Source organism: Aspergillus bombycis, assembly GCF_001792695.1.
Source record: "Aspergillus bombycis strain NRRL26010 chromosome Unknown contig00045, whole genome shotgun sequence".
Classification (NCBI taxonomy): domain Eukaryota; kingdom Fungi; phylum Ascomycota; class Eurotiomycetes; order Eurotiales; family Aspergillaceae; genus Aspergillus; species Aspergillus bombycis.
Window position 1 is genome coordinate 11346 of NW_019170047.1, and position 12838 is coordinate 24183.

At 47.1% G+C, this 12838-nt stretch overlaps 5 protein-coding genes across 5 annotated transcripts; 1 reads left to right on the plus strand and 4 right to left on the minus strand.

The window, feature by feature from the left end:
• Positions 1 to 1304: 1304 nt before the first annotated feature.
• Positions 1305 to 2735, minus strand: ABOM_005824 (uncharacterized protein; the record flags this gene model as incomplete). Its single annotated transcript, XM_022532953.1, has 1 exon — positions 1305 to 2735. The coding sequence occupies one exon, from the start codon at positions 2733 to 2735 to the stop codon at positions 1305 to 1307; it is 1431 nt and encodes a 476-aa protein (XP_022388934.1).
• A 605-nt stretch (positions 2736 to 3340) lies between these two features.
• Positions 3341 to 6846, minus strand: ABOM_005825 (putative SNF2 family helicase/ATPase; the record flags this gene model as incomplete). Its single annotated transcript, XM_022532954.1, has 2 exons — positions 3341 to 3766; positions 3832 to 6846. 2 exons carry the CDS (start codon positions 6844 to 6846, stop codon positions 3341 to 3343), a joined length of 3441 nt encoding a protein of 1146 aa, XP_022388935.1.
• Positions 6847 to 7567: 721 nt separating this feature from the next.
• On the minus strand, positions 7568 to 8275 carry ABOM_005826 (SIR2 family histone deacetylase; the record flags this gene model as incomplete). The annotated part of the gene is made up of 2 exons (XM_022532955.1): positions 7568 to 8196; positions 8263 to 8275. The coding sequence occupies 2 exons, from the start codon at positions 8273 to 8275 to the stop codon at positions 7568 to 7570; spliced, it is 642 nt and encodes a 213-aa protein (XP_022388932.1).
• A 1065-nt stretch (positions 8276 to 9340) lies between these two features.
• Positions 9341 to 10196, minus strand: ABOM_005827 (pyridoxamine 5'-phosphate oxidase family protein; the record flags this gene model as incomplete). The annotated part of the gene is made up of 2 exons (XM_022532956.1): positions 9341 to 10077; positions 10133 to 10196. 2 exons carry the CDS (start codon positions 10194 to 10196, stop codon positions 9341 to 9343), a joined length of 801 nt encoding a protein of 266 aa, XP_022388933.1.
• A 457-nt stretch (positions 10197 to 10653) lies between these two features.
• Positions 10654 to 12770, plus strand: ABOM_005828 (aminopeptidase P family protein; the record flags this gene model as incomplete). The annotated part of the gene is made up of 11 exons (XM_022532957.1): positions 10654 to 10858; positions 10930 to 11094; positions 11157 to 11189; positions 11242 to 11369; positions 11427 to 11819; positions 11868 to 11911; positions 11971 to 12004; positions 12057 to 12278; positions 12332 to 12450; positions 12512 to 12638; positions 12741 to 12770. The coding sequence occupies 11 exons, from the start codon at positions 10654 to 10656 to the stop codon at positions 12768 to 12770; spliced, it is 1500 nt and encodes a 499-aa protein (XP_022388927.1).
• Between the last annotated feature and the right edge of the window lie 68 nt (positions 12771 to 12838).

The window sequence follows — 12838 nt, forward strand, 5'->3', positions numbered from 1 at the left end:
CATCGATGACAGTGGATCCGCCATTTCGCTGCTCATCCAGTTTTGTCTCGCCAACGGCGCAGATCCTATTTTATCTAATTTGGCACTCCGAGCTCTGGACAAGACTAACCACCTTTGTGACGCCCACAGACGCAGGGGACCAGACAAATAAGGCTGCTCCTCCGACGCGGAGCGTCTTGGCTCTCCAGATGTCTCCAGTCCCGATTGACGACGGGTTTGAGAAAAGCGCGAGAGGGTTTGATGCTGATCATTACAGTGTCATCCGGTGAATCGCAATTTAAAATCCTTCGTTTCGGGCTTAGTATCTTACGGAGAGGGGGCCTGGGGGGCTCTATATTTAAACCCGCTAGCTTTATGCAGTGATATGCATAGCCAGAGTGGAAGTTCATGGACGTGGGATTCGTGTTATATTTCTGACATCTCATAAGCCTCCTGAAATTCAGCCGCTGGGGAAGATATGTCAAAGAAGAAAGAAAAAGAAGCGGTGACTGGTATAACGTAAGGATGGCATTCTTTTCTGATTCTAGTGGTTCTTCCTGTTCTAGTCATTTCTTCTCAGCTTTCTAGAATTCAGTTCCATGCATGCAGCTCGCCTGCAGTAAGTTGGTAACCCTGTAAGGGGGTTGTGACGCCGATTAAACATTTTCAGATCTCATCCGACCGGGCTGGCTGAATGAACACACCTCAGACATCTGACTAACCGACATTATAATCTACTCTCCTATCGACTAGTTTTGCGAGGCGTATCCTTGATTTCAGCTTGACCTTCTCGTTTGCCGTATTAATATTTTCTTTTTTTTTTGCTTTTTCTCCCCTTTGCCTTCGGAAAAGAGCCCAGAACGATAAATCCTACACCAACCTGATCAAACCAGTGTGTTCAGACACCCCCCAGAAGGAAGAAAGAGACCTATCAAGTCTAGAACCACGCTGCAAGTTAATTTAGTTCAAATCATCTAGCCTTAAACTTGGTGTCTGCATCATGGCCGATCGTTGACCAATGAGAACTGGAGGCTTTGGTCCTAAGTTTACCTTTTGAGTTGGGATACTAGGGATATGATATATCTCCTACATGATTCGGCCGTGGTGTATGCGAAGTAGTCACTTCTGGATATACAATGAAGAGATCCTTTCCAATCTACGAACTAAAGCAAGGATGAGTACGCGGCCCAACAGTGTCCTAAGTCACATGTGAGGACTAGACCACTCCATGAACAAACACTCCGATACACCAGCGCGGCTTCAGCATTCGCACACTCAGATCGACAGATCATTCACGAGAATAGACCACATCAAACATTTTCCGATCAAACAAAATACTTCAACAACAGCTTCTCAGTGAAGCCCCAGATGGTATGGCTCTCGTGGGCGGTCAAAGCCGCCCCGGTATAATAAGTCCCGCGATGTCCCTGGAGCGCATCCAACTTTCTATAAAACCCATCCCTAATCGCCTGCACAGGCACAGTAAGCTCGTATGGAGAATGCGATTTGAATGCAACAATTTCTGGCTCTCTCACGGCGACATTGGGGTGCCGAATCCGTAAGAGACTATCTACAATGTCCTTTTTCACTTCTTCGTTGTGCATGAAGGTCGAGCTGCCGTATAATACCCAATTCAAACCTGGCACATCGGTGTTCCTTAAGCTATATACACCTGGAAGGATGGGAAGGTTATATGGCGTGTCATGTGCATTATTGTTGATAGATGGTGCACTATGATATATATTCCTTATCAGACTTGAGTACCAAAACGTGCCGGTGAACTGTGTAAAGATTCCCCTTTCAATTCTATCAAGGCCAAACGGTATAAGATTCTCGATCGTCTGTGGGACTGCTATGAGGATTTTCTTCGCGTGGATCAACTTCTGTCCCGACGGGGTTTGGGCCAAAATATAGCTGGAATGGTCTATCTCGCTAAGTTTGCGCATGGCACCGATAACCCTGCTCTTGTAAAGGACGTCGCGACCCAATTCTTTCTCTGCTGCTCTGTATAATACGCTGTTGTCATTCATTGGATAGTTGAGAAATCCGTGTTGGATTTCATAGATAAATTCAAGAGAGAATATCTTTAACATGTACAGCGTGAGCTTCAGGAGCGGGTCTCCAAAGCCTGCAGTATACCCTGCAATAACACGTACAATGGCGCCGATCTTGTATTTGGCTGCAAACTGCCCAAAGGGAAGAAGGAGATCTTCAGGTATGGGGTCAGGGAGGTTATAGTATTCATCCTCGAGGAACGGATACTTGGCTAACTGCGCCTTGTAGTTCTCTATTGCAATTCTTACTTCCGGGTCATCGCTCGGGAGAGTGATTGGTTTTAAAGTGATAGGTTCTCCAGTCGTGAAGTCCACGTTCTTGGTCTGGTTCGTAAGGTAGATCTTATTTACCAGAGAGATGTTGAAGTGGGAGAAGTAGTCCGTCACAACGCTCTTGTGGTGAAAGCTTATCACACCGTATGGCACTGCAATTCCAGTAGCAGTGTCAAAGTAAGTATTTGAATGGCCTCCAAGCCTATCCTGGTTCTCGATGACAACAAGACTCTGGCCCAACTCTCGCAGGCGGATGGCGGCATATGTACCTGCTGATCCACCTCCTATGACGGCCACATCACGCTCGAGGATACCAAGCTGGTCGAGTGAGAGGGGGTCATGTTTTGAATCGGATTGAGTCACATCGGCCATTGTACCAATTAGGCACATGGCGGTGATTGATGCAAATGCTTGAAAGGTGACGCGCATGATGTCTGAACTATTCCACAGAGCAACATATGGTACAGAGTGACTGTCGAGCGACTGGGGCTGACATGGTCTTTATAGACCCACCGTGTACCTCCAGCTCACATCAGCTCTGCATGAAGCAACGTGGAGACATTTGTTTGAGTAAGTAGGTATGACAATGGAAGGCCAATACTTCATTCCAAAAGCTAAAGAGACCAATCGGAGGTTTTGCAAACTTGCATTTCTTTTTCTTAAATTTTCTCAGGTCGTGTCTGTCTATGTTTACGTTGGGTTCTGGTCCAGTCTGCTGATGTTGCATCGGTTTTCAATTCGCTGACTTGGTCCAAAAATCTAAGTTCAAAACTCGGGGGCAACATCAACAAGGTCTTCGAAGACTTGGCGGTTCGGAGAATAATGAGAGGTCTATCCAAGGAGATATGATTCCAGAAAGTCACGTCTAAATAACTTGGACGCCAAGAAAAGCCCCAATAAAATCATAACCTTATAGGAAGGCATAAAGCTGGTCATACCCAACACCCTATCCAATTGATCCCCACCGTGAAATTGCCTCGTCTGCTTTACACACCTTGTCCCAGGCCTCAAGCTCCAAAACACTATCTGTGCATTTACCACCGTCTTCCGAAGACCGAATCTTCACCTCTGGGCCCTGCCCGTTTCTCTGGCTGCCGGTTTCGATCGCGTGAGCTGGAGTGTGATGCCTGCGTCCTCGGTTTATCAGAGGACTGGGAATTTGAAGAGTTGTTTTCATCGGCAGCGCTCAATAATCGTGTGGATTGTGTAAGGTCGATGTTGCCACGTTCCCCTGTGAAGCGCGATTCCGCATCCCGGCCGAAGAGGGCCATCATGTCGTTCATGGTAAGCTTGGCCGCAGCAGTCTTGCCCTCGATGGTGACATTAGCGAGCTCACGCTTGCGCTCTTGAAGGTTAATAATTCGCTCTTCAACTGTATCCTTAATGATAAGTTTGTAGATTTTGACATCGACAGTTTGGTTTAGACGATGGACACGATCAATAGCTTGTTCCTCAACGAACTAAATGAGCCAGAGTCAGTTATAGTGGTAGGCATAAGGCTGTTAACATTAGATGAAGAACATACAGGATTCCAGAATGGCTCCAAGATAACCACCCGACTGGCCGCCGTAAGATTCAGTCCCAGTGCACCAGCTCGCAAACTACAAAGCAAGACTCTTGTCCCACTATTGTTCCTCAGTTTGTTCAGACTGGCCTCTCGGAAGTCATTTCGCATGCCACCATCATAACGTGCAAATCCAATGCCCGCGCGCTGAAGGAACGGTTCAATCTTGTCCAACATTGACGTAAAGACCGAGAATACAATGAATTTGTAGTCTGCAGACTCTCGCCTGAGGATTTTCATGAGATGCCGGATCTTTGTTGAAGGAAGCACCTGGTTGTCTTCATCGCCAGGATTAAGATAGATGTCGTCTTCATCCGATTCATTAGCCTGTTTTCTCGCACCCATACGGTTGCGGGTTGGCGACTCAGGGCCACCTTCATCGTCCGAGTCAGTTTCAGAGTCTTCTGAGCCGATCCAATCACCACCTCCTTCTGCATCTTCATCATCCGATCCCCCAGCCTTTCCAAGATCTGGCATCGTACGCTGATCTTCGGGGACGAGCCACTCGCCATCGTCTTCTTCATCGTCGCTATCCACGACTACCTTTCTATTTCTTCGGGACCGTGCAACTTGAGCCTCTGATCGCCGATTTGAGGGTGATTCCGTAAGGTCCACAACGTCTTGGTCTGAATGACGCTTTTTCTTGTCGCTGTGATTACCGGCAAAACTAACGTTTAGATCTGTCTCACACTCACCGCACCTGCTAGCACCGGCTTTCGTCTCCTTTTGGCCCAACTCGGCTTGGCAGATGTCGCACTTCTTCGAGACAACACTAAGAGCACCGAAAAGATCTGCCATACTGTCCAGATCATCCTGTTTCCCGGCTGCGGGTTGGCTTCCCGAGATACCATTCTGCAGAAGAATATCTTTATCTTTAGCAAGGTCACTTTTCACTAAGTCTGGATGGTTACAGGACTGTCGGAGACGCAATAGCAGTACCAATGCGCCAGCGTAGTCGAGCTTAGAGCCACCCATCATCTTTTCAAGGCTATTGTCGGTTCGCTGCTCGAGGCGCTTGTAGAAGTTCAGCTCACCCGGTGTAAACTCCGCCGAAACCTTGATCACCTCTCGCTTGACGATGTGGAAGCCAGATGATTTTTTCTGCCCTCCACCGGGAGCTGCTTCGTTGGGTTTGGGGTTATTGTTGAGCTTCAAGACATCCTTAGTGCGCCGCTTCATGAAAGCCTTCAGAACAACTTGTAAACGCTCGATCGCGAGAGCCCCACGCCCATTGGCTAAAGGCTTAGTAATTTGTTCTTTCCAGGCTGCTAAATCGTTATATGGTTTGATTCGGAGGAACTTGATCAAACTTTGCAACTCGTCAAGATTGTTCTGCATAGGAGTTCCGGATAAGCACCATCGATACTCGGCGTCCAAAGCGCAAGCAGATTGGGTTGCTTTTGCATTCCGATTCTTAATAGTGTGGGCTTCATCCAAAATGATTCGGTACCAGTAGACGGAGAAGATGCCCGATTTCTTGTTCTTTTTGTCGATGGCACCGTGCTCAGACGTCAGAGTACCATAAGTTGTAATCACAACATCGTAATCTTCAAGATTGCCTGTCGCTTTTGTTCGAGTATTCCCATGGTAAACACATACACGAAGTCTATGGGATGCCTCGACCTTGTCGGCGATTTCGGACTCCCACTGTTTGATTAACGCTAATGGAGCAACAACCAACGTAGACTTGCTCAACCCGGGGGGTAGCTTCGAATTATCCTTTCCTCCATCGCCTTCGGAGTCATTGTCACTGTCATCATCTTCTTTAGAATCAATAATGCGCCGACGCCCGTCTTTGGGTTTCCGGTTTGTGAGCATCAAGGTTATGGCTTGAACGGTCTTTCCAAGACCCATGTCGTCTGCGAGGATTCCACCCTTCGGAAGCACACCCTTAGTCTTGCTATTGCCAATTTCCTTGTCCCGCATCCAGTTCACTCCCTCTCGTTGATGAGGCAGTAGTTTGACTTTTAAGCCCTCCACTGTGCCATCGTCTTCATCCTCCTCCTCCTCCTCCTCTTCTTCTTCACCATCTTCGTGTTCTGATTCAAGGTCTCCGGTGACACCGTGTTTATCCTGAATGTTTGTTTGTTCTTCAACTCCTTCTCTGTTGGTAGTATCCTCGCTGGATCGATCGGCCTCGGTTTCTGCACAGCTCACATCATTGCCTTCAGCGCCGGGCTCATTAACAGTAACTCCTTGCAATTGAGCAGCTAGATCATCTATTTCGGAGCTTTCTGTATTCTTGTTGATTTGTGTCTCGGCCTTCTTATTTTTACCCTTATTCTTCTTGTTCTTGTTCTTGTTCTTCTTGTTGTTCTTTGCTTTGGAATCTTGCTTTTCATCTTCGTCTTCAAAGGCTCCCTCCAGAAGAGCTTTGATATTTTCGTTTGCTTTAGCTGTGTCAACATAACCGTTCACATCCATTGATCCAAAACCAACATTGCGCGATCGGGAACTGGGCGTGAAGCCGCCCTCGCCAGTCAGATCGACAAAGTTCCGAAGGTTCTTCGATGCGTTCGACACCTTAATTGCAGAGGCATTCGAGGCGAAAAAGGTTTTGGGGGCCCGTGGTGTGTTAAAGGTGAAGTTTTCCGGGCGTTTGATTGCGACAACATCATCGTGGACAGGGCGAGAAAACCGAGAGTTGTTGTAGGCTGACGGGCGAACGGGCTTAAAAGGGTCAAAGGGCTCGGCGCGTCTGGGAGTTGAGACTGCAACACCTGGTGTCGTAGGCGGCCGGTGACCATGGAAGGGTGCACCTGGTCGTTGCTGTTGTTGGGGTCTATGGTGCTCCGGCCGAGGCCTGTTCTGTTTAGGGATGTTGAAAGGGTGATTGGACTGATGGTTTTGAGGGCGTCCCCCGCCTAACGGTGAGGGTTTTCCAAACTCTGGTTGATTGGAAACGTGACGGTAGGATTGATCTTTCGGCTTTCCTGGAGTGATCGGATTCAACGGGTTTTCACTTTCTTTAGCCATCTTGACTACTTGATGAAGAGGTTTCCTCTGAAGTATTTAAGTAGGCTGCCGAGGCACTCCGTGAATATTATAACGAAATCTGTGAGATGAAAAGAAAAGGTGTACTGTTTCACCAATGTTGGATTTTCTCAAACATTCTTAGATCTGATCGTAGGGATGGAAGAATCGTTAGCATGACTCTTCAGGCAATCGGAGAATTTCCCCACACTGTGGGGTTTTACATTAGAATGACTTCATATACATACTGTCATTAGATCTTTAAAATCGTTCATGCCATAACAAAGGAGCTATAATTCTTTCCAAGGCTGACTGAGTGGGGGTGGGGTTACCAGAGAAGTTGATGTTGAGGCCGCGAATGTGGTTGTTTAGTGCCCATGCCACATTTATCGATAGCGCTAACTCGCTAGTTTTGTTTGGGTAGAACTTTTGCCCCGGCAACCAGCCGCCCCAGGGCCTGATGCTTTTTGTCAACCGTGATCAATGACAATGCAAGTGAATCTCCTACAAAGTTTCTCGAGCAAAGTATGAAGGCTAGAACTACATGTTAAGGACCACTCTGGAGTAGTTATTTCGTCATCCCTATTTTTCTAATTGTAGCCAACTCGGGAGAGTACTATAACAAGCAAACTTGGCCCTGAGACTTGTATATTTAAGCTATCACTGGAGCCTTTGAGTCTATTAGTTTGGCGGACGATCATACCGACATTCCCCATAATGCCAATCAGATCTCCCCAATCATTTCCTTCAAAATTTCTGGAACGATGGTACCTGCATCGCCTTTGAAGAACCAATCACCTGGCTTTAATCCTGAAGATCCTACATCGTTCCGATCCATATTGACCACCGCAACCCTAGCGCCTCTCGCCCTTGCCTTATCAACATAGCCTGCAGCAGGGTACACCCTGGAGCTTGTACCAATCACTAGTATTAGATCGATCGGACCAGACCTCATCCAGCTATCCACCATGTCGAGGGTTTGTGACGGCAAGCTCTCTCCAAACCACACCACCCCGGGCCGAAGGAGTCCATCTTTGCACTCTGGGCAATGTGGAAGGACATCAGGGCTTAGCGGAGCCAGCGGAACTCGGTCATCAGAAATGTCAACTTCTTCACCTTCCGGTATTCCTAAATCATTATATACAGACTTCGAAGCTTCCTCGCTCGTCTTATCCTCCATCGATGGCTTGGACTCTGGAGCATTCTTCGGTATCGCAAGAGCAGGGACTATTGGATCAGTGAAGTCGTTCTCACGGGAGTAGCTGCAGTAAAAAGACGTGCATTTAACGGTGAAGAGGGAACCGTGCAGAAGATGAAGTTGGGATAATGGATGATCTGCTCGTTGTGAGAGACCTATAGACAGGTTATTTCATTAGTTGACCATGTGAGGTCGATACGCAGCGTAACGAAGGTCAGGACTTGCCATCGACATTTTGCGACAATGTAATGAAGTTCTTATTCCTTTTAGCGAGCTCTGCTAACGCATAATGCGCGCGATTCGGTTCTGCTTTTAGCGCCATATGTCTCCGAAAATTATAAAACTGCCACACAAGGTCTGGGTTGGCTTCGAATGCTTCGGGCGTCGCTAAATCAGTCGCATCGTAGGTTCGCCATAAACCACCAGCTCCTCGAAACGTAGGAAGCCCCGATGAGGCCGAGATGCCAGCTCCTAGAAGTGCGAGTATACGTTTGCATCCTTTTAGGTACTCCGAAAATGTCCTAAGATCAGCTGCGGGAATGGTTGACGGAGCCATAGCGGGGTGTTGATAATGACTGCGACGGACGTTTTCTTGTACCCCACAAAAGATGTACGAGAAAGATAATAGAAATAACAGGTGATATATTAATATATATTCATGGGTGTATTAAAGAAAAAATAGAAACATGTACAAGGACACGATGGGCGAAGGACGACGAGTATTGGTTTAAATGCAATGTTGATGTTTAAATAATGACGTTAGTCCTTTCCCTAGTGCGTGGCATTTGAACCATAAGTTGGTTCTGAGCTCAGACCTCTTGAGATTGTATTTAATGCAAGATATACCTCAATCTCCTTTGGTCCCTTCCAACAGGTACTTACCAATGTCGTTTTTAAATATGTATATCAACTAGTCTTCCATTCTTGAAGTTTCAATGTTTGTTAAGGATTTCAAAACGGCCTGAAATACTTTGTACACCCTGTAGAGCGATAGTGCAACTATAAATCGATTTGTGTACCTTAAACATTGTTTGTAGAATATGGTAATTTACTGTAACTTGTCTTCCACTGCAATTATATTGTGGGCTATAATGAGATGAGATAATGTTAACTTTCCCAGACTTCTTATTCTTATTGTGAGCTACAGCTCGCCCTGCCTGACTCGGCATAACCTTCTGGATGCCACTTGGACAGGAAGTGTTTGTAATTTAATGAAATTGGAAATTCTAGCTACCATGGATCGTTCTTTAGTGATAAAATAATAATAGCAGGAAAGGAAAGCCATGAGAACCAACAGGACTAATGCTGTTCCTCAGGGGGGAGTGTAATATGAACCGCCTCCTGTGCATATCGCCGATTTTGATCATTCTTATCTGCGACAAACCGAGTGATATAGTCAGGCACTTCTATTACTTTGTTCTCAGGACTTGGAATGGGCTCTCCAAATGTCTCCCAAACAGGCACAACACCAGTCCAGACACGGCCGGTGACCTCATCGTTCGTTGTATCCTTCTTTTCATCCGAGACACCACCGTCTCGGATCTTGCCACTACCATCGACGACTTTGACCTTGAGGATGACAGTGGATGACATTTCTGCACGATCTGGTGGTATCCGGGAATGCTCCCAGCGATCGGAGAGTACTGAATTGGTAATTAATTCCATTGCGTAGAGCTTTTCCGCTTCGTCAGTCACCAATTTGGCATATCCGTGCAATACGGCGGACCGGTAGTTATAACTGTGTGAATTTGGCGTTAAGGAAAGGATTAACCCATCCACTCTGCTGGCGGCGACACAAATGGGCAACCCATCGCCCTCAGAGTCCCGGGCCAAATTCATAATCCGTGAGCTGACGTATCCATGAAGATAGCAGTCCAAGGGTTCATCAATGCCCGCCGATGGATAGTCGAACGACCCCATCTGCCCGATCATGGGCAGAATTGCGGGGAAAGGATCGGAGGGCCCAGGTGAGAAAGACACATGGAGTACCTGGCTCGAATTGATGATGGTATGGATTGCTTTCAAGTCATAAGTGGCTAGAAGAGTCTTAGAGTGGCACCTAGCCGTAATTTTCGTTCATCCAAACGTTACCTCGATGCTTGTAGCGGTTAACAGTGTTGGAAGACCGCTTGGGATATGTCAATGTTCGCCCCATATCGCAGAATAGAATAAGCGTCCTGTTTGTCTTTCCACACCAAGCAACTAGAGGAATGAATCTGTACACTGTGAATAATATCAGACGTGGTTTAAGTTCCCTTCCGTCTGGCGTTTGAAGATAACTAGGGCCATCGCCCAGATATGGCGTTCTCTTATAATCACGCAATCCATGTGCCTAGTGTTGCACTGGTCCGAGATAAGCTGTCGCATGTTATGGACTATCGCAAACTGTCTCCATACTGGGGAGGTCCATGCGGAGAGGATGTTAAATTAACTGAGAATGATTGGCTGAGGGCGCCGAGAGGCTAGAGGTATATTGCGGCCTAAGGCATTTTGACCCACTGGAAGGGCGTCGGAGCTTCTGACCGATCGCTGGGCGATAACTTTACCTGAACCAGATAAACCTGAATTCCAGGCTATTTGGAAACAGTTACTCTCAAGGCGCCTCTGTAAGCATGTCGACATGCAAATTGCTCACCCGCCAATGGCCTCGTTATCTACGTTGTCCCACGTCGCGTATATCTGTCACAAGCTTCAACCGCACGGCGTTCCAGACACGACCAACCCTTCGTCGCGCATACGGTTCTGTTTCCGCCGCGGAGCTTAAATTCGGTCAACCATTACACGAGACACATCCCCATATACTTAATCCAGGTGAACGTGTGTATATGTTATCGTCATACTAGGACATGTGCGAGGAAAATGTGTGAGATATATTGACTCAGAATAAGTGACGCCCGGAATCACTGCGCTCGAGTATGCCCATCGTCGTTCACGACTCGCAAACCGACTCCCGAAATATGCTGTCGCAGTGTTGAGCGCTGCGGAGGTGACATATCGTGCGTCCGGTATTTTCAATGAATACCGACAAGACTCCAACTTCTTCTATCTTACAGGTCTGTGGCTGTCGTATGTTTCTATTGAGAGAATACGCACTCACTGCTCTCACGCTGATTAGGGTTTAACGAGCCCAATGCACTGGCTATAATCGGTGAGTGCTTCATTCGCAAATGTGACAAGATGAGTGAGGCTCATGGCTGTAGCAAATGATGGCTCTGGAGATAATCACATTTTCCACCTCTATGTACGAGAAAAGGATCCGAAAGCTGAGCTCTGGGATGGAGCCCGGTCAGGCACGCGGGCTGCGATTGATGTTTTTAATGCCGATGAGGTAAACATATCATACTTTCTACTCTCCTTTAGGGCATGACTAATCTTCCGATTCTAGACAGGTGATATAGAACGCATTGGAGATATACTGCCTCGTATATTATCTGATGCTACGGAGATCTATACGGACATCCCAGCCTTTAACCCCGGCAGATCATCCTTACATAGGTACCTTTACGGACCCACCGGCACATCTGAGCAGCTGAAGAAGGTCGTGGATCATACTAAGGTCAGGCCATTACGACACATCTTGAATGACATGAGGGTGTTCAAGAGTGAGGATGAAGTCGTGCAAATGCGCCGAGTGGGACAAGCTTCGGGAAGAGCTTTCACTGAATCCATGAGACAAACATTCATTAAGGAGAAGAACTTGACTTCCTTCCTGGAATACAATTTCAAGGTGAATGGCTGCGATACAAGCGCCTTTGTGCCTGTTGTTGCAGGCGGTTCTGTATGTGTCCCATGGTGACTGAGCTGAACAGAAGCTAATACCTCATAGAATGCTTTGAGCATCCACTACACGAGGAATGATGACGTCTTGAGGTAATAAATGAGTTCCATCCTATGGCATTCGAAATTTGGTCTAACATATGACCATTCAGGGACGGAGACATGGTATTAGTCGATGGTGGTGGAGTACGTATATAAATGCTCTTATAAATTCCTACTCCTACTTACCGCTCGATAGGAAATGGGCACCTATGTCTCTGACATCACAAGGACCTGGCCCGTTAATGGCGTGTTCTCTGGCCCTCAGCGAGATTTATACAATGCAGTTTTAAGTGTGCAACGCACTTGCGTGTCCCTTTGCAGGGAGAATGCAAACGTTTCTTTGGACAAATTGCACACAATCGCCGAGAATGGCCTTCGAGATCAGCTCCAACAGCTCGGTTTTGATGTTTCAGGGAATGTAAGATCACCCTTTGCTTTTGTTTCACCTAGCATGGATATTGACGTTCATAGGCGATGGGCATCTTGTTCCCTCATCATCTGGGCCACTACGTAGGACTGGACGTCCATGATTGCCCTGGTTATTCTCGAGGGTATAACTTGAAGGCGGGCCAATGCATTACTGTCGAGCCGTATGTCACGACCCAAGCCGCTTCCTTTTTTTGTTTTAGTCTTTAAGCTAATACCACCAAGCGGTATCTACGTCCCGGACAGTGACAGATGGCCGGAAAAGTTCCGGGGCATTGGAATCCGTATTGAAGACAGCGTGTGCGTTGGGGACGACAGTCCTATTGTGCTAACCACCGAGGCCGTTAAAGAGGTGAGATCCCATATCTAAATCAGAAATTTAGTCGTTATGCCTCCTTATGGTTCGGATTTATGCAAGTTCTATGCGCAACGAGCTAACATTGCATGTGTGCAGGTCGATGATATCGAGGCTCTTCGAGGATAAAGGAGCGCACTGGATTGATACCCACTGTATATGAATGTATGTACTATAAAAATAAGAAGGGACTACTT